Source organism: Macrobrachium nipponense, chromosome 1 (genome assembly GCF_015104395.2).
Source record: "Macrobrachium nipponense isolate FS-2020 chromosome 1, ASM1510439v2, whole genome shotgun sequence".
Taxonomy (NCBI): Eukaryota; Metazoa; Arthropoda; class Malacostraca; order Decapoda; family Palaemonidae; genus Macrobrachium; species Macrobrachium nipponense.
The window spans coordinates 60,735,963-60,757,593 of record NC_087200.1 but is presented as its reverse complement, the minus strand read 5'-3'; the positions used below and the strand labels follow the sequence as shown (position 1 = coordinate 60,757,593).

The following is a 21,631-nucleotide window of genomic DNA, read 5'->3' as shown; positions in this document are numbered from 1 at the left end:
CATCACAGATTTGGTTAACTCTTTTGATACGATCAAAAGAAGGAAAGAGTCAGTAGCCTGGAATCTAGATGTGTTAAAATGACTTTCAGCCCCCACCCTCCTTTTGAATCATTGGAAAAAGAGTGAGTGAGCTACAGGTTATGGATGGAAGAATCGGGTTCTCTGGAGGAGACATGGTCTGCTTGCAATCTCTTAATCTTCTTGCCAAGAATGAGAATCCAGGTAGACCTTGGCTTTGCTCTTTTATAATTGAAAGTTTGTTAGAATTATTAGGGCCTGAAGAAGAGGAGAGAGTCCTCTGCCCAGTGAGAGCTCTGAAGTTCTACCTGAAAAGGATGGAAAAGACTAGAAGTCTTTCCAGTAATTTATGGACATCCATAAAGGAACCCTCTCGTCCTCTTTCTAAGAATGCCCTTTCATTCTTCTCAACCCTCACAGTCCAGGCTAATATACACTAATGCACACACACCCATGACCAGGCTAAATTTAAGGATGGCCAATTTAAAAGAAAATCTAAAAAACTCATCAAGGGAAAGAGGAAGATATGTATATCCACATGGTATAAGAAAAAATTCTAAACAAATGTATGTACCTTCCACCTTTTCCCTATGACAGTCATAAAAAATACACTAATTTTACAAAGTTATAAGCGTTCTTTTGAATATTTTTTTTTAGATTTCATATTGTCACGTTCAAATTACATCTCAAACAATATTATAAAAGATAAGAAATAAAAAAGTAACTAGGTAAGTTACTTTTGTAAAAATGACATTTTTATGATAAAATAAAATTTTACATAAAGTACTTACCAAGTAATTATAGAATGTGAGCCCCCCTCTATCCCACACATGGATCATTAGTCATAAACAGATAGAAGCCCATGGCTCAGTTGTTCCTCTTCTTCCCGAAAGTGGGCAGGACTAGTTACCTATAGCCAAAACAAAGAAGAATCGCTACCACGAATACCAAATTTTAGCTACTGGTGCTAGAAACTGTTAGCTAGGTAATTACTTGGTAAGTATGTGTAAAATTTTATTTTATTATATAAAAATATCATTTTTCACATAAGTGACTTACCAAACAATTACATAGCCATAAGCTTTCTTACCCGGCAGTCAAAAATTCAAATTATTTGGCGGTGACGGCACTGCCGTCGTTAGTGCAAGTGATAAGGGACCCATCCACTTTTGGGAACACCCAGTACTGCTGAGTTAACTGTTATCAATTCATTTTCTGCCGCCCATGGAGTAACATCGGTGGTTCTTGCAGTCATTTTTCATCGCCTTTACGTTTCATCTGCATATTTGGTGAAGTACATTTTTGGTGGTTGTTATTATTAGCTGCTTTTTTAGCATGTTGGATTCTAGTTCATCAGCAGTTAGGTTGCAAAACTAGGATGCCTAAGTTGTGTTATGATCCGCTCTCCAAGTGCATGAAGTGTAGGGTCCAGGAATGCAAAGAAGTCTACTTTATCTTCCCGTCTTTTATCTAACATCTCTCCAATCATTAGTCCTCCTACATCTTTACCACTTACTCGAGTTCAGGTAGTCCATGCTTCCAATCTCGACACCATTGCCAGCTTAGAGTCTAAAATGGACAAGAAATTTGAATTTTTGACCAAATCTGGAATGGATTCGGTGATGTCATTTTGTGCTTTTGTCGAGCAATTGACCAGTGCCAAGAGTAGTGAAGTGCCTAGTGTCAGTGTTGTGTTTGAGGAGGTGGTTGTCCGTCCCCCCAGTTCTCCTAGACAAAGGTCACTGTCCCACTCCTCCACACCAGGGAGAAGACATAACAGAGGTTGAAGGGAGACTGGGGGCCGGTTTTCCCATGGGCATTCATTAACTCTGTCAAGCCTGTCGGCTCGAGGACTTCGACTAAACGCCATTGGAAAGGTGTAGATGTAAGTGCAGAGCAGTTTTAGTCCAGCTCAGAAGTGTCATCGCCTGAAAAGAAGCGACAAACTCGTCCTGTGTGGTCTCTCGCCAGCTGAAGAGCCATGCCTTGTTCGCGGGTTGTTCAACTCCTCCAGTGAAGAAGTTGAAGGAGCTTAGAAGTCCACAACCATCTTGTAGTTTTGCACCTGATCATTTCATTCGGGATTCAGGCCATTCATCAACAGAGTCAGGATCATTCTGGCAACAAACATATTCTGGTGCCAAAGTGCTTGGATCAGTGTACTACATGCTCTCATGCTGTCGACTCCCTTCAGCGCTCATTGAAAGGAGTTTCGACTCGTTCGCCTTCACCTATGTGGGTTGCTTTGCCTGCCAGTCGATCGTTGACTAAGAAGAGTCATTTGACTGCCACTGCCTTGACGTCTACTCCTGGTACTCCACAAAATGATTTGTCTTTGGGACCTTTTAGGCAATAACTTCAAGAACTTATGGGTTTTCTGAAGAAGGCGACTTCTCCTAAAGGGGAGGACGTTGGTCTGTCACCTGTGTTGTCGGAAGAAGAGGAGGAAGAGGACCAAGGCTCAAAATATTTGTCAGCCTACTCGAGTCTCTTGAAATATTTTTGTCAACTACTCAGATTCCTTCGAGCCAGCTCCTCCATCGTCTCTGCTTTCAATTTTTGTAATGGATAGGAAGACAGTCATGAGTTTTACCCAAGTTGGTCCTTTCCCAGTCCACCAAGATAGTCTTGAAGGGGGCAAATAAGTGGTTGGCAAAGAAGCATCAGTTAGGAAAAGCATCTTTCACCTACCCTCCTTCCAACCCTCTCAATAAGTACTGTTTTTCTGCAACCAGAGAAGTTCCCTCCTTGGGATTATCTGCCTCATCTCAAGGGGACTTCTCTTATTTAGTAGATGCAAACAGGTCAGCATTCACTTCAGTCAAAGTAATGTTTTCAACTCCAGACTTTGACCATCTGATGAAGAACCTGTTCAAGGTGATAGAGGTATTAGTTTTCCTGGATTGAACTATTGGAGCCTTGGCTAGGAAGATTGAGGGTTGCCAGTCTGTGGAGGAAGAGTTTGCTTCAGACTGGATGAACATTTTGTCCTGTGCAGACAAGGCAGTAAGGTATGGATCAGGAGAACTAACTTCCCTTTGTACTATAGAGGTGCTAAAGAACAGGGAAATATGGTGCTCTTTTGCTTCTTGAGGAGTAAAAACAACCAAGAAGTCAGCCCTTCTATTCTCGCCCATAAATAAGTCGCACCTTTTCCTGGAAGAGACAGTCCAATAGCTGGTATCGGACCTTGAGAATAAATCAACTAATGATCTTCTGGTTCAGTCGATGAGGCACCTGAAGGAGACCCCCTACAGGAGCTAAGTCATCCCCTCTGCAGAAGCATCCTTTTTGGGGAGGGAAAACCAAGATGCAAAATAGACCAAAGTCCAACTTACATGAACCAGTGAAGTCAACCAAGAAGCCCTCTTTCAAGTTGACCTCCAAATAATCTGTATGTCCTTCACACACCAATAGGAGCGAGACTTATTTCTTCTGGGAGGAATGGAGGCAGAGAGGAGCAGAGACATGGGTCGTACAAGTTCTCCAAGAGGGTTATTTGATCCCCCTGCAAGAGGTTCCACCGCTGTCCAATGCTCCCATTGCATTGACAGTCTCTCAGAGGGATCAGAGAGAGCTTTGGCCTTAGCTGAAGATGCAGAAGCTCTGATCAAGAAACAAGCCATAGAAGAGGTACAAGAATCGGACTCCATAGGCTTTTACAACTGACTTTCATTAGTCCCCAAGGCATTGGGGGGATTGAGACCAATTTTGGATGTCAGTGCTTTGAATCTTTACATGCGGAAGACGAAGTTTCCCATGGAAACCAGTCAGCCTGTGATGTCAGCTCTCCAGCCAGATGACTGGATGATGACTCTCGACATGGAGGATACATACTTCCATGTCCCTGTTCATTGAGTCCAAGAAATTTCTGAGTTTTGTCTTCAAAGGGAGAATTTACCAATTTAGGAGCCCTCTGTTTCAGTCTGTCTATGGCTCCCCAAGTATTTACTCAAATCCTTGCTCCCCTGGGGAAATAGCTACATTTGATGGGAATCAATGCTTCTTTCTATTTAGATGACTGGCTCCTAAGATCCAAGTCGAGTCGTCAGTTTTGGAGGACTTGGACAAGACTTTACATCTAACTCAACAGTTGTCTCTCAGAAGATTCCCTATTTAGGGATGATTCTAGACTCTAGCTTTTCGGGCTTTTCTCGCCTAGAAAAGAATGGAGTCATGTATGCAGAAGGTAAAAGAGATCTTAATTCACCCTTCTTGCTCAGCTCTAGAGTGGACGAGTCTCCTCAGAACTCTAGCATCGTAGGAGAGCTTCATAACTTTAGGACGTCTCCACATGAGATCTCTCCAGTTCTTTCTGATGGCGAATTGGGATCAAAAGACTCAACTGAACTCGTTCGTCTTTTCACTAACAGAGGAAATAAAGTCAGATATTTGTTGGTGGCTGTCACTAGAGAGACTGCAAGAGGGGATCTCGTTAGTCATTCTGAACCCAGACCTAGAGTTTTACGCCGACGCGTCGGACAGAGGCTAAGTAGCTCTCTTGGAGGGCAAGAGAGTTTCAGGAGTGCGGACAGAACAAAAGAAGTCCCTCCACATAAATGTGAAGGAATTGAAGGGAATTTTCCTAGGGCTACAAGCCTTTACTCCTTTAGTCTCTGGAATAACGGTAGCTATTTACTCTGACAATGCCACGGGACTGTCATATGCCCTCAAACAGGGAGGGATTCACTCTTTCTCTCTCAACAAGATGGCCGAAGATATTCTTCTTTGGGTGAACACATACAAGATCAATCTGTTTCCAAGGTTCATCCAAGGGAAAATGGATGTATTAGCAGACAAGCTGAGTTGCTCCAACCTAGTTCTTCCTACGGCGTGGTGGACTTTGAATACGAAAGTTTGCCAAGACCTGTGGAAAATATGGGGCAAACCATCCATTGATCTCTTCGCCACCTCCCAGAACAATCGGTTGCCAATCTTCTGTTCACCTGTTCCAGACCCTCAAGTGTGGAGAACACATGCAGTGCTTCTGGACTGGACTGATTTCGATGTATATATGCTTTTCCCCTCTTCGGTCTCATAAGAAGTCATAAAAAAATTTCAGTCTCATTGGAGTGGCGCCATTCTGGCCCAGGAAGGAATGGTTCCCAACCCTCCTCACTCTCCTTGTGGACTTCCTCAGACTTCTTCCACAAGGTCAGTGTCTTCTCAAACAACCCCACTTCAACAGGCATCATCAAGGATTGTCCACTCTGGCCTTGACAGGATTCAGACCGTCGGGAATCTTGTCAGAGTGAAAGGCTTTTCTCGACGAGCAGCAGAGGCCATCGCAAGATGTAGGAGATCTTCTTGCAAACTGTACCAGTTGAAGTGAAGTATTTTTAGAAGATGGTGCAGACAAAACTACGTCTCTTCTTCTACAACGTCTTTAATGCAAATAGCAGATTTTCTGCTATTTTTAAGAGACACAAGGAAGTTGTCCGCTTTTACCATCGGGAGTTATAGATCTATGTTTTCTTCAGTATTTAAGCATAGAGGTTTCGATATTTCGAAAAATCAGTACATCAGCGACTTAGTTAAATCTTTTGAGACATCGGAAGTGGGAAAGTCTGGGGAAGTGGACTGGAATCTGAACGTTCTTTTAAGGTGGTTATCCAGTCCACATTTCGAAGTGTTACGTTCTTCTTCCTTGAAGAACCTTACAAAGAAGACATTGTTTTTAGTAGGTTTGGCAACAGCTGGTAGAGGGAGCGAGATCCAGGCCATTAGTAAGGAGATTGGATTCAGAATGGTTAAGAATGAGGACCTGTAGAAGCCTGGGCTTCGCTCATTTGTTATAAGGAACTTGATGGACATTTTAGGACCAGAAGAAGAGGAACAAATGTTATGTCCTGTAAGGTCCATTAGATGTTATCTTCATAGGACAGAGAACATGAGAGGAAGCTCAAATCGTCTCTGGTGTTTGGTGAGAGACCCCTCCTGTCCTCTCTCTAAGAACGCTATTTCATTCTTTTTGAGAAGTCTTATTCTGGAAGCCCACTCTCAAGTCCAGGAGGAAGTCCTGAGTGTCTTGAAGGTGAAAGCTTTTGAAATTCAAGCAATGGCAACTTTGTTAGCTTTTAGACACAATATGTCAGTCTTCCGTTCTGCAAGCGACATTCTGGAGATTGCGGTCAGTGTTTACATTACATTATCTTAAGGATATTGAATGTTTTTGAAAACTAATAGGTTGGGGCTATTATCAATAACTGGCATGATGTTGGGAGAGGAAGCATAGGGGGACCCCTTTCCTTCTACTATCTCCTCACCTTGTATTTTTTAAGGTTGTTGAGAATTTGGGAAGCCTGGGGGTACAATGTACCAGGAGTACCCTCCAATTTTTATGGTTAGAGTTGTGGTTTTTTAATTTTTAGTGTGGGTGACAGCTTTTGGATTGGTTGTCTGGTCTTTGCCCAGGCCAAGGGCAAACTGTTTATTTTTGTGAACCTCCATGGTTACAAAATCTCACCATTAGTAGGGATGAATTGGTTATTACTGCCAAGTCTCCTACAGGTGATGAGAGCGCTGACCAGAGGTAGTATCTACATGCAGCTGCTCTCTCACCAGGTGAATTGTTTTTTTAAACCAATAACTTATTTAAGATTGAAAACAATAGCTGTCCATTTACCCACCTTCCTTGGAATGTGGCATCAGCTATGTAATGGTTTGGTAAGTCACTTATGTGAAAATGATATTTTTATAATAAAATAAGGTTTCACATATACGTACTTACCAAACAATTACATAATCAGAGTCCTCCCTCCTCCCCACAGATGGATGTTGCGGCTCAACAAATTAGTGACAGTTAGCTCAGCAGTACCAGGTGTTCCTGAAAGTGGGGAGGTCCCTTATCACCTACACTAATGATGGCAGCGCTGCTGCTGCCAAATAATTTGAATTTTTTACTGCCAGGTAGGAAAGCTTACAGCTATGTAATTGTTTGCTATGCATATGTGAAACCCTATTTTATTATAAAAATATATTGATTACAGGATAATTGCATGTAAGGTTAATTATTATATGTATTCAGAATAATGGGAGTACGAGTAAGTCCAGGAGAGACAAGCGCTATTATAAGTGTTGCTCCCAGGGTCAGGCCACAAGGGACAGCTACTCCTCCAGCACCACCTGCACTACACACCCTTGATATGAAGAGTCTGAAAGTAGAGGTTAGTGCCTAATTTTTAATTCCAACGCATATTCATGTATAATGCAATAATTTACTTATATGTGGATAATTTTTCCAGTTATTAACCCATGTAGATTGTCAAGTCAACCAGCAAAGATGGCTAAGACCAGCCAGCCTACCAATAAAAGTTGCAGTGTTGATTATGTCCATTTTCCTCAGGTATATTCTGAATACTAGTCTGCTTTTTGTTAATTAGGAAAACTTCCCACTGTCTTTGAGTTTCTATGTAAGATGTAGAAGTTTACAGATTCAGTTTAGAGCCAAGATCTGTTTTAATTGGTGCAATGCTATTTCCAACTGCCTCAGCAGAATAATTATGCCAGGAGGGGGACCCTGAACTTGGGGATCTATATATGGCTTTGACATATGAGCTGATTTCATGGATGCCCTCAACTGCAACTTTTCTGCTATTGTGGATCCTAATAGAACCCAGGTGTTGTAAGAGAAAATGAGTAAGTCTAGTAGTTGTTGTAGATAAAGTGTCATTGATCCAGCCAGATATACTATTCAATTCCTTTCTTTGCTGGCCTCTTACCTCTTAGTTGTCACAGGTTGTTGTTATTGTCCTTAACAGTCAAGGAATTAAGATATGTCATTGCGCAATAAAGTTAATTTTTTAGATAAACCTTACTTCTCCTTTATATAGCTTTTAATTCTGTGCCAGCAGTAGTTTGACAGATTGAACAAAAAATTAGAACAGTTGGTTTTCTATGATTATCCATCTTCTATTCATCCACTTCCCCCCCCTCCCCACCCTCTACCTGGGGACTGATAGGTACAAACACAGTAGGAGGTCAACAGATTGATAATGTACTTGGCTTTCTGTTGGTTTGTTTTAGGATGTACATACTTTTATTTTTGTTGATATGTATTCATTTGGTAAGAACTTGTAAAGTAAGAGTTGCCATAATAGGCATTATATTATTCCAGTTTTATTGACCCCTGTTAGGTTGCAGAAACAACTACTACTGAAGGATAATACGTACTTGTAAGACTGGAGTGAAAGGGATGCATGTTTGTCTGCTTCCTCGTTTAGTAACTGGTTAGGTCCACCGCTGCTTCTCTTCAATCTATTATGCCAAATGAGGTTCCCTTCGATTCAGGGCATTAGATTTGATAGGATGGGGTAATTTTTTATGTTCACTTGGCATAAGTTTCACAGAATTATTATTAGTCTTATTTTCTATGCTACCCTCCTGAGAGTCTAGTTAAGTTCAGGTTTTTCCTTGTGTTGGAGGAAGGGTAAGTGCCCTGCTTTTTTCTTGCCTTGTCCTTAGCACAGCCTGTCTCACTCCATCATGTCTTGAAGTAACAGGGAACTGGGACATGTCAGAATGGGTGCGGATCTCTGCCCATTGTCTTCTTCCTCTGTTTGGTCTGGTATCTGTGGCTCTAGTTCCGATGTGAGCAATACCAAACTACCTCTGGGGTTACTGGCACCAAGTCCGGCATTAGCAGCACTAGTTCTAGCACCAGAATTCATTCTCTGATAGGATCACTTAGGTAAGAATAGAAGAAGTTTCCTGTAATTTTTCCCTCATTAATTTTACTGTTCCGGATTGACTTGGTAACAGTGACACTTTGACTCTTTCTGGTAGTATTGAAGTGAGTTGTAGCTACTTCCGCTGGTTAGTAAGCAATTAAGTTAAGTATATCTTTGTTTTACCAGACCACCAAGCTGATTAACAGCTCTCCTAGGGCTGGCCTGAAGGATTGGATATTTTTATGTAGCTAGGAACCAATTGGTCACCTAGCAACGGGACCTACAGCTTATTGTGGTATCCAAACCATGTTATATCGAGAAATTAATTTCTATCCCCAGAAATAAATTCCTCTGATTCCATGTTGACAGAGCCAAGAATTGAACTTCAAACCACCGGATTGGTAGCCAAGCGCAAAAACCACTCTTCCAACGAGGAACTTGGGTAGTAAGCAATGACTAAAGCTACCTTGTTGAGGAAAGTTTTTCTTTGATAAGTTTTGTTTCAATCCCCTGTAGCTAAGGATCTTTCATGGTTTAAAGCTAGTATAAGTATCAGTTAGGTTCTAGTGAGAAGCCTAGACTGTCCTCAGCTTTCCCATGTATTGTGGCTTTTTTATCCAGAGCGATAGTTATATTCTTGATCAGAATTATGTCTAGCAAAAATATTCTCTACTATAGCACAAGGAAAATAATCTTGTATTTGATTATACCTGAACTGCTGCCATATTTCATCAAAAGAGTAGTAGTAATTGAACAGGAAGGTGCTAAGGAACTATACTAGCCTTCCTCAGGTAATCCTTAAAGTGATTACGTAATGAATGTATTACTTTGTTATATTCCCATACCATGAGACATAGGTTGTTTGGCTATTTGAATGATGATATTTGAAAATGCTTACAGAACAGTATGAGGGAAGCATAAAAACCACTTGAGACAGGAACCAAATAGTCTAAAAAAAAAAAAAAAACAGAGAGATATCACAAGAAAAGGCTGGATATAAACAGGAACAACACAATGGGTGAAAACCTAAATCAACACAATAGTATACAGGAGACCAGTGGTTGCAAAAAGCACTTATCTAACAAGATAGGTGTGGGGGTCTTACCTTTACAGAACCACTTTCCCATTTTTAATGAGCACACAAAACTTTAGTGAAAAACTATACTATACTACATATTAGGTAATAGTTTATTTGATACTGGCACAGATATGTTAGCTTTTGTGTGAATATATGTAATTTAAAATTTCCAAAAACATTTTAGCCTCATAACATACTATGTGATGTTTTGCATGAATCACTTTTCTAACATTGTGGATTAAATTCATTATAAGATAGGAGACCAGAGGCTGCCATGATTTAGATGGTTATTTGTTGCCACCTTATTAGTAGTTTCCTTTATCTCAGTAAGTTCACTTGGTACCTACTCTACTCATAATTCATGTGAATTTTTAGTTTTATTCCTCAACCATTGACAGGTGGAAATGTGTATAGAGCTCTGGTATGTATTTTAAGGGAGCACAAGTAGCATTAAAAAGTATTTAAATGTCAAACTTACTACTACTTTCATGGCTTTGTAAAGTTTTTTTTTTTTCTTCTCTTTTTAAGAGTTCTTACAGACTTGATGAGGGTGTTGTGAATGGATGCATTATGAATCATAATGGTGGCCTTCTAGTTTGTGGCTGTAATGATGGATCTGTCAGAATTATTGACTTGAGATGTCCAGATGTTATAGCATCCTGGCCAGCTCACCAAGGTGAAGTGTTCACTGTACGACTTTCCCCTCAGGAAAACAACATATACACAATAGGGAGTGATAACAGGGTAAGAGTATACGTATTGTTATTTATTTACAGTTGTTTCATAACACTGAAACAAAATCGTATAAACTTTCCTCTATACATAAGGGGTTATCATTTTTGATATGTATATAGTTATACTTATAGTTTGCAAATTATGGTAATAACATCATCGTCTACATATTATTCCTGTATTCTTTAGTTTGCCTGCTGGAGCATGGCCCAGACAGGTGCTCGCATTATGGATCATGTTCTTCATGAGCGTGCTGCTGGACCTTTTCTTGTCGGTGTTGGTGGAGGTGGATCTTCAGGTCGAAGTGTTCTTCTTCGTCCATATGGTCCATTGTTTGCTCTTCATCAAGAAGGGGATCATGTACTTACCTGCTCTCCATCAGGTCCTATTTTTTATAGGGTTAGTATCTTGATAAAATCCTGTTCAAGAAGTCTACCACAAGACTATTAGTGTTAAATTAGTTAGTAAGGCACAATGATTTTAAGGAATCACTATTTGTCATGTGCTTTCCAGTATGTGTAGTTAGAATTCAATCTTAATTTTTTATTTCTATCATAGTAAATTACCTACTAAGATACTTAGAGTTGAATGTATCATAATTATAGAATAAGCTGTAAAAGTTAAACTATCCATGCACTGATCTCGGATTAGCACACTTGCATGCTGACATACAGACATGCAGTTAATGTAAATAGCCAAAAATATGTAAGTGTATGTATGAATGTGTGTGCATTTTACATATTACCTGGCTTGACCACATCTTAAGCTGACAAATGACAGTAAAAGCATTTTCATACCGGCAAAATAAAGTCATAGCAAGAGATACAAGAAAAATATCACCAAACTTTTTTTCACGCCTGGATTCAAAGTTTCAATAAAGTAAAAAATAATTGTACATTTTTCTGTTTTTTTTAATTGCAAAAACAGACATTAACAGCAACTATGGTATGTACTGTATCTGTACAGCACTGCATATTAATATATAATTTTACTTTACTACATTATGAACCAGACAAAAACTTCTTTCAGTTTCCTCCTGAAGATTGAAAAAGAAAACCACAAAATTACTGAGTAAAACTTATTTACTTGTAAGTATTTACATAGTATTTTACTCAACACTTGAGTACTTTCAGGCCCTATCTGTGGCCACAGATAGGGCCTGAAAGTACTCAAGTGTTGAGTAAAATACTATGTAAATACTTACAAGTAAAGAAGTTATACTCAGTAATTTTGTGGGTTTCCTTTTACTACAGTATGTTGAAAGTACACAACAAAAAAAAAGGTCATAAGGATACGTTACAGTTTGCTAACAACATAAATGGTTTTATTTATACGTAAAGAAATACAGGCAGTCCCCCGGTTACGACGGTCTCGGCTTACAACATTTTGAGGTTAAGGCGCTTTTCAATTATATTCATCAGAAATTATTTCCAGGGTTACGACGCATGTTCCAGGGTTACGACGCCGACAACACTGATCTGGCAGATGAAATATGACACCAAAAATGCAAAATGATCAATATATAAAGGTTTTTTTTTATTAAAAATGCAATAAGAATGCAGTTTACATAGTTTTCAATGCACCTAAAGCATTAAAAGTAAGGTTTTCTTAAGATTTTTGACGATGTTCCGGCTTATGACGATTTTCGGCTTTCAACGCGTCTCAAGAACAGAATCCCTGTCGTAACCCGAGGACTGCCTGCACAGTACAGTACGTACTACTAGTATTTGTAAAAATCAAGAAATAGAGACAGTTTTCACACTTCAAAAAATTATAAATTACATTTCAGATGATACAGAGTTAATGCTATTTATGTTTATTGCAGAGGTTAGCATTAAGGAAAGAAGCACTCAGAATTTTATAGTACTTAACCCTCTTGCACAGAGGCCAAAAAATGACAAATTTTCTAAGCCAATTTGTATTTTTCATAGCTACAAACCCTCGGTCTTAATAATAGGATAATTTCTAGCGCCTAGCTGGACCCGGTTAAAAAGCTGATGAAAGCAAGGAATCTTGTGATATCTGGCAACGCATGTTTAGATCGGGTGAAGAGTGGTCAAACGCCGATCATCTACGCCAGTCTTTTCTTAACCGCCTGGACGAGAGTTGGGTTTTTTCCTCTCTTCGCCTTTTCCCAGTTCTTGCCCGTTTCGTTTCCTTTAGTGTGTTTGTGTGTTTTTACCTGGCATTATGGCTTCTTCTGCTTCTTCTCGACGTCAGTGTTTGTGCCCCGGAGTTCCTGGGTTCATGTGGTCTCGTTTTTTGGCTTCGTCAGCGACAGACCCTTACATCACATGCAGTAGGTGTTGTTCGAATTTTTGTACGATTACGAATCCTTGTACGGAATGCCGGGCATGGCCTGTGGAGCAGTGGAGGAAGTTTTATGGTAAGAGGGAACATTAGAGAGTCTCCACTCTTCCTACTTGGGAGGGCTTCGCTCCTATTCCCGATGTTTCGTTGTCTGCAGTAGTCAATCCCCATAGTAGCGTTGTCCCTGCTTCTCCTTCCTTTTCTTCCATTGATTCGTCGATGGAAGTAGAGGGAGGTCGCCAGGGTATTTTTTGTAATGTAGCCCCCTCTTCCTCGGGAGCTTTTTCGGTTCCTGAGAAGGGTGAGGTTTTTTCATCATTCTTTCTCTTCCACAGTCGGAGGCATCCAAAATGGCAGTGATTTGGAAGACGCTTGGGCTAGGGGTTACCACATCCTTGGAGGGGTTGCTAGCGCATTTTGTGGAGGCTCGCACCCCTTTCTTCCCGGTCCAGCCAGGCCATCCCCCCTCCCCCAGGCCTCGTCTCCGCGGGTAGGAGCAGTCGGCCATCTTGTATAGCTCCGCCAGTGTCTGCCGTCGCCTTGTCTCGGAGTGATGCTGTGGCATCAGCCCCATTGTTGTCGTCATGGGGCCCATCTTTGTGTATTCCTCCGCCAGTGGCGTCTCTTTCCCCCTCGCTCAGAGGGAATGCCGTGACGTCACCACCGCTTGTGACGTCACTCTCGTCGATGACCTATCTCCCAGTCGCCTCCTCTGATCTGCCTCATTTAGCCGCGACGTCATCTCTGCCACCCAGTTCGAAACATGTCCCTTCCTTGTCTTCGGAGCCTTCTCTGGCACATCAGTCCGAGATCATATGCCAGAGGCTGGATGTGAAGTTGGCTGCCTTTTCAGTTGGGAGGACTGGTAGGAAATGTGTTGCTTCATCCCCGCCTTCCGAGAAGAGTGCGCATAAGAAGCTAGTGCTGTCTTCCTCTCCCTGTTCCCCCTCTATGCCTCGTAGGCGTATTAAGCGTTGGAAGGCTAAGGACTTTGCCCTTCCTTCGCCGCCGAGGGAGGAACAGCGTGGACATGTTCCCGAGAGTGCTGTGGTTTCGGGCAGTGTTAGTGATGTGTGTTCTGCAGGGGTTGCTTCGCCGCTGAATCTTGTACATGCAACCACCCCACCCCCGCCTTCCATCCTTGCACATCGCGAGCGTGTTGCAACCTCCCCTGTCCGTGCACGTGATGGTAGTGCTCCTTCTTCTCCAAGGCCTATTCGTCGCCGTAAAGATCTGAAGGCGCCTGTTAAGAAGTCGAAGATTGTGAGCACGGAGGTGGTGCAGCCGAAGTGTTTGTTTGCCTCTCTAGATGGTGCTTCCAAGACTTCCACTATAAGGGATTCTCCTTCAATCTCGAGTGCTCGAGTTTCCCCCCCATCTCACGTATGTACGGCCGCCACGCCCGTGTCTGTTCATGGACGTCTGGAGTCACCTGTTGAGGTAAGTGATGTGCCTAATGTTACAGTGGGTCTGTCTCGGAGGCTGACGCTTGGACCCAGCCCAGATAGGTTAGTAGGGATTTCAGACTGTTTGGCTACTAACCCTTCTGTGAATTTTGGTGAAGAAAACGCATTAGAAGAGCCTACACATCCTTCTCGTCGTTGGTCGCTGGTGCCAGAGCAGGAAGAGGGGGACACGCAAGAGTTTCTGTCTTCCTTTTCGGAAGTTGTTGATCTCATTCGTGGGTTCAACAATTTGGAAAGTAGGACTCAGGCTCGGTCGTCTTACACTCCTTCTTGCTTGGAAGCCTAGGTGGGAGCTACTCAGGACCCCAAATCATCTCTTCAGCTGCCACTGTCAGGGCACGTTCAGTCGGTCTTGCAGAAGGTTAACGCCTCTGTTTCTGACCAGGACGGTTCATTTCGCTCTAGAGGCTCTACCAAACTACTACCCCCACCTCTCACAAGACATAGGAACTACTATGCTACGCGCTCTGCGTTTTTGTTGTCATGCCACCTTAACCCAGACGTCATTCGCCTGAAGCCGGGTTTGACTTTGGAACAGGTGAGGTCAGTGGCTCCGTCCTTATCTCCGCAAGATGCCTTAGCTTTGGAATCTACGGCGGCCTCCATGTTGCAGACGGTTTCTTGGCTGGACCTCTGGTCTGTGGTGATTGCCAAGATAGCTTCTGACAGGTCCCCTGAAGGGTTGGTGAGTGCCGCCTCGCTTGCCAGTCTTTTGCAGTCCGGGGGCAAGGCGTTTTCTTATTTGGCTCACCTCAGTGCCAATTTATGGGCTAATCTTCTTCTGGTTAGGAGGGACGCGGCTTTGTCTAGGAAGGAGAGGTCGCTCGACACCGAGTCTTTGCTGGCCTTGAGGAACGGTGATCTGTTGGAGTCGAAATTTTTGTTTCCACGGACACAATTCGAAAATGTGATAGACCGACGTTGGGCTGACACCAAGGACCGACTGGTGCACCAAGCCGTGTCTAAATCAGAGTCCCGCCCTCGGAGACGTCTGACCCCTCCTCCTCCCCTGGTCCAGCAGCAATCAAAGAGATCGTCGCCTGGTAGGCCATCGAGGACCTCGAGTTTGGCAGGGCCTTCCCGTTCGACACAACCCAAGTCTCAGGATCAACGCCCCTTTCACTTTCGTTCCTTTAAACCAAGAAGAGGCCCCAGGGGCAGAGGTCAATGGGGCCATCGGTAGGTTGGCCGCCTCTCCCTCTCCTGCGCCATGGGTGGGGGGGTGCCTGGCTGGCCATTGGACCAAGTGGCAGAGTTATGGGGCAGAGAAGTGGGTGGTAGATGTCCTTCGGGTGGGATACCTGTTGCCATGCGATAGCGGAAGTAGTGGGTCCGTCCCCGGGGTTTTACAGTCACATCTTGGTGCCCAAGGCATCGGGAGGATGGAGGCCTATGATCGACTTATCCACCTTGAATCGCTTCATCAGGAAGACAAGGTTCAAGATGGAGACCCCGCACTCGGTGTTGGCAACCATGAGGGAAGGCGACTTCATGCTGTCGATAGACTTGAAGGACTCATACTTCCAAATCCCTGTTCATCCCACGTCCAGGAAGTTCCTTCGCTTCTCTCTTGGGGACAAGATCTTCGAGTTCAAAGTCTTGTGCTTCGGGTTGAACACAGCCCCTCAAGTGTTCACAAGGGTCTTCTCTCTCGTGTCAAGTTAGGCCCATGCTCAGGGGATCCGTTTGCTGAGGTACCTTGACGATTGGTTGGTCTTGGCAGTTTCTTGGGAGAAGTTGCTGCAAGACAGGGATCGTCTTCTTCGGTTCTGTCTGGACCTGGGCATATTAGTCAACCAGGAAAAGTCGAACCTCATACCCACTCAAAGGATTCTCTACCTTGGCATGGTCATCGATACGACAGTGGCAAGAGTTTTCCCGTCGGATCAGAGATGGGAGAAGTTGCGGGCTGTGGCACGCAACTTCCTATCAAAGTCGCATCAGTCAGCTCATCAGTGGCAGGTTCTTCTGGGAGTGCTATCTTCCCTGGAGAAGCTGGTCGCTCATGGGCATCTTCATCTTCGGTCTCTGCAATGGAGACTGGGGGAATTCTGGTCTCCGGCGGGGGACTCTCCCCTGTTTATGGTCCCACTGTCTTTGGAAGTGAGAGAAGAACTTCGTTGGTGGTTGGACGACCAGAATCTATTGAAGGGCGTCCCTCTGCATTCTCTTCCTCTGGACTTCCTTCTGTTCTCGGATGGCTCCCTCGCAGGTTGGGGCGCGCACTTAGGCGGCCTCATCGCTTCAGACGTTAGGGGTTTGGAGGACAAGCAGCTACATATCAATGTCTTAGAGTTGAAGGCGGCTTTCCTGGGTCTGAAGGAGTTTCGGGGGATGGTAAAGGGTCACTCTGTCGTTCTCATGTCGGACAACACCACGGTGGTAGCCTACGTGAACAAACAGGGAGGCCTAGTTTCTCAGCAACTTCATGCCTTGACCGTCGAGCTTGAGCTTCACGTGTGGCCAATCAGCAATTCGGTAGAGCTCTCAGCCAGGTATATCCCAGGGAAACGGAACGTGGTCGCAGACAAACTCAGTCGTCGGGATCAGATCTTAGGCACATAGTGGTCCCTTCATCAAGTGGTGGCAGACAAGCTTTTCCAGATTTGGGGGATACCCATGCTGGACCTTTTCGTGATACACTACAGCAGGAAGCTGGAGGTGTTCTGTTCAGTGGTCCCAGATCCCTTGGCATTGGCAGAAGACGCATTCCAACATCCCTGGGACAACCTGAAGTGTATGCCTTCCCTCCTTTTTGTTTGATCCATCAGGTTCTGAACAGGCTGTTGGGTTCACAGGGTCTCAGAATGACTTTGGTGGCCCCTCTGATAATTTCTAGCGCCTAGCTGGATCCGGTTAAAAAGCAGATGAAAGCAAGGAATCTTGTGGTATCTAGCAACGCAAGTGTAGATCGGGTGAAGAGTGGTCAAACGCCGATCATCTACTCCAGTTTTTCCCAACTCAGGATGACTTAACTAAAAGAGGGCGGTTTGTAGCTATGAAAAATACAAATTGTCTTAGAAAATTTGTCATTTGTTCATATGCGAACAAACCCTCGGTCTTAACAATAGGATAATTTCTAGCGCCTAGCAGGATCCGGTACACGACTTTTCCCCCCAGGCCAAAAAGTACACATGCATGGAAAATTTTTTTGGTAAAATTTGGTACCTCCAAACTATAACTGATATACACTTCTGGTTAGTGTTATTATGTCGGCAAATGATTGAATTATTTCCCAAAGCAATCAGAACATCTTTACGAGGCTTAGAAATAATGAAAACAATGTGATAAACTTGAAAGTTTTAAGAAAAATCATAGATATTTTTTGGAAATAATCATGAAAATATAATAATAATTAGGTTTGGGGAGTTTGTTTTATACCTGATTTTTCACGTTGAAGCAATAATTTTGCTATAAAAAGGGATTTTGACAAAGGAAAAATCTATTTCTGGGGGAAGACCTGTGTCACCCGGTGAAAGTTCCTGTAGCTCACTTTTCTAAGTATAAATAGATCCTAAATATACAAGAGAAAAAGCTAGCATGGTATGCTGAAGTTAGTACCCTCAGCTCGAACACCCAAAGGGCGTCGGTATAAGCATAAGGGCGAGTGGAAGCCACTACTCACAGGTCTTCTGCCAATTAGAGGATTCCTCTCCAAAGTCCCTCCCACGGCAAGAGCCGTTACAAAGGCTAGAGCTGTTACAAAGGCTACTCCCCTTACCTTCCGCTCGCTCTTGCTACTACTACTACTACCCGCTCGCCATCTTCATTCCTGGAATAGACACCCAAGCTTGGACTGGCTAAGGATGGGGAAAGAAGAAGAAGGGATGGGTTCACCGGGCAACACAGGTCTTCCCCCAGAAATAGATTTTTCCTTTGTCAAAATCCCTTTTTCTGGGTTTGACCTGTGTCTGCCGGTGAAAAAGTATCAGAGAATTTCCATATAAGCTTAACAGATACCAAACGAGTATATAAAAAAGGGGGGAATAATGAAACCTAAGGTTCACTTAAAGAATAAATTTAATGCACTGTAATAAGATGGAAATTTACTTAATCACTAATTACACTAGAACTTAAACTATGGCTTAAAACTAGCAATTATATATATAAAGACAATACGTATAAAGAATGGCATCTGAAGCAATATACAAAAGGTATGTACAAACAGGTCAGTGATACCAATATGGTCTTAACACTATGTACATGTTCCAGTGACGGGACGGCAAGCTAACCAGCCCGGCCAGGAAGAGAGAGGGTTGGCAGGGAATACGAGCGAGACAGCTAGGAAGGAGAGAGTATTAATGGGAAAAAGGACTGACAAAGGGGGCTAAGGGAAGGAGTTGATACGACTCGGTCATTCAGGGGAGACTATGCTCCCTGCAGCCACTGTTGAGAATTTAAGGGCCTCTAAGTTTTTCAGATAGTGGCGTTTAAATACTGCTGGAGATTTCCAACCCGTATATTTCTTCAGGTCTTCAAAATTCATATTGTGAAAATAGTTAATGGAGGTAGCCACTGCTCGGATGTCATGGACGTGTGGGTTTGAATCCGGGTTGGCCTGTTTAATAAAGTAAAGTATTTGTTGTCTAATACCGTTAAGAGAAATCATACCACCTTTCTCTCTAATGAAGAGGGGGGCCTGAAGATTTTTCAGAAGTCCTGGCCAAAAAGGATTTAAGGGTAACGACAAGACACAATGATGAGTCCCGTGTCAAAGGAATAATTTTCCATGGAGCCCATTTGTTTTGTGGGTCCTCGTTCTTAGCCAAGAACTTCCGATCTGGGGATAGTAATACTTCACCCAACGGGAGGAATTCAATATGATCTGGATTTCTAGAGAGAGCCAAAAGTTCAGATATTCTGGCACCTGAAGCAGGGCCATTAAGAGTAAGGTCTTTCTGAGAAGGGTTACATATGAGCATGACTCATTATCAGTGTCTGAGGCTAATTTAAGTACGTCATTCAAAAACCAAGAGACCGTATGAGGGCGGTCTATTGGTCTCAGATGGGCACATGCTCTTGGAATCAAAGAGAAGTATGAAATTGACAAGTTGATATTAAAGCCAAGCTGAAAATTTTTCCTTAAGGCCGATTTGATCGTAGTAATGGTACTAGTGGCTAGGCCTTTCTCAAATAGAGTTCTAAAGAATGAAATTGCCAGATTTGTAGTCATATTTTGAGCAGCTGAATCTTTTAGAAAAATGGCCAACTTCTTTACTGCTGAATCATACTGCCTGAGCATTGATTCTCTTTTATCTGAGTCTATGAATAAGATGTTAAGTGGATCAATACTAGCGTCCTTTTGGGCCACAAACTTCATGAAGTCCATAAAGCTAGGGCACTCAGAATTCTTTAGGAAGCTGACGCAGTCTGAGTTTGCACTACCTGTGTCAGTTCTGGACGGAGGATCCTTTTGGGCCGGAGATTCAGTTCTAGAAGGAGCGGAAACCAATTGCTCTTTGACCAGTTGGGTGCCACTAATGCTACCTTTCCTGTGAAAGATCTTAGCTTGTGCAGGACCTTCATCAGAAGATTCACCGGTAGAAATAGGTAAATTTTCTGCCAATTGTTCCAATCTATGGACATCGCATCTGTGGCGTAAGCAAGAGGGTCCAGGTTGATTGCCACGTAACATGGTAGTTTGTGATTGGATTCCATGGCGAATAGGTCTACTTGAAGATCTGGGATTTGATTGCAAATCCACCGGAACGACTTCCTATCCAGGGACCACTCTGATTTCAGCGGAGTTGTCTTGGAAAGTGCGTCTGCAATAACATTCTTTACTCCTGCCAGGTGAGTTGCTGACAGGTGCCAATGATTTTTTGCCGCCAACAAAAATATCACAATCAATACATGATTTAGTTTGCTTGACCTGGAGCCGCCTCTGTTTATGCAGTGGACTACTACTAAACTGTCCGAGACTAGCCTTATATGACTGTTTCTGGCCGGAGTTAGTCGCTTTAGGGTCATGAAAACTGCCATCGCTTCTAGAATATTGATGTGGAACTGGCGGAACATATCCGACCACGTTCCCTGGACTTTCTTGTATTGTGAGTATCCTCCCCAGCCGCCGCTCAGAGACGCATCCATGTGGATGGTTAGAGACGGTGGAGGGAATTGCAGTGGTACTGACTTGGCCAGGTTCCGGCGATCCGTCCATGGACGATGCCTTTTTGTCAAAATGGGTGGAATTACGGAGATCTTATCCCTGAGATTGATGTTGGCTCTCTTCCTCCAGACTCGATTGATATCCTTCAATCTGGCTTTCAATAGGACGTCTGTCACCAACGCAAACTAGTGAACCTAGGATTCTCTCTTGGGTACGCCGAGAAGCCTTTTTGTTCTTGAGGAACTGTTTTGTAGCCGTCGCTATCTCCTTGACCTTCTTGGGTGGGAGAGATAGCTTGTGCTTGATTAGGTCCCATTGGAAGCGGGAAGCCAGAACAAGCCAAGATTTTTCCTTGTTTATCTGGAAACCCAGAAATTCCAAGAATTTTATCACCTTGGCTGTTGCTTTGCGGCACTCGTTGACGCTGGCTGCCCATCTGAGCCAGTCGTCTAGATAGGCTACTAACATTACTCATTGAGTCCTTAGTTCTTGAACTATTGTCTCTCCTAATTTGGTGAATACCCTGGGCACGATGTTGAGCCCGAATGGCATGACTGAATGAGTAAGCCTGCTTTCCTAGCTTGAAGCCTAGGTACATGATAGTAAGCGTCTGTAAGATCTATAGAGGTGGTGACGGCCCCAGGGGAAGTAAGGTCCTCACCTGCAAGACAGTCAGCATGCGAAATCTGTCGCAATGAATGTATGAGTTGAGACGGGACAAGTCCAGAATCACTCTTCTTTTGTCCGAGTCCTTCTCTGGGACACTGAATAGACGTCCTTGAAACTTTAGGCGTTTTACATTCTTTATAGCCTTCTTCTGCAGGAGATCTTTGGTATAGTCTATAAGGTCCGCTGTTGGAATCTGGTAAAAACTGATTGGCGGAGGGGGCCCTTTCTCCCATTTCCACCCCAGACCTTTTGAGACTAAACTGGGGGCCCATGGACTGAAGGTCCAATGGTCCCGGAAGAGATATAATCTCCCTTCCGCCTGCGGGTTCTCACTGGCTGGCTGCAGGTCTGCTACCTCTGCCTCCGCGGAAGCCTCTACCTCTTGGTCCGCCTCATAGCCGGGCGCCACCTCTGGCCCTGCTACTTCCGGCATGCCTATTGTAGCCGCAAAATGCGTCTCGCGACTCGTAGACACGGTTGAAGGCTTGGGAGGTCACTATGGCTGTCGAGGTTGAAGGCTGGGGAGGTCACTATGGCTGTCGAGGTTGAAGGCTGGGGAGGTCAGTATGGTTGTCGAGGT

General features: G+C 43.5%; 1 protein-coding gene across 3 annotated transcripts in view; it reads left to right on the top strand.

The window, feature by feature from the left end:
• Positions 1–21,631, top strand: part of LOC135219343 (WD repeat-containing protein 91-like) — a 299,064-nt gene that overhangs the window by 253,246 nt on the left and 24,187 nt on the right. For 2 of the 3 annotated variants that reach the window (XM_064256020.1, XM_064256019.1), the window contains 3 exons: positions 7,046–7,184; positions 10,294–10,509; positions 10,687–10,896. In XM_064256020.1, coding sequence (XP_064112090.1) covers positions 7,046–7,184; positions 10,294–10,509; positions 10,687–10,896 — 565 coding nt within the window. The remainder of the gene's footprint in view (positions 1–7,045; positions 7,185–10,293; positions 10,510–10,686; positions 10,897–21,631) is intronic. The other variant, XM_064256021.1, reaches the window with a different exon arrangement.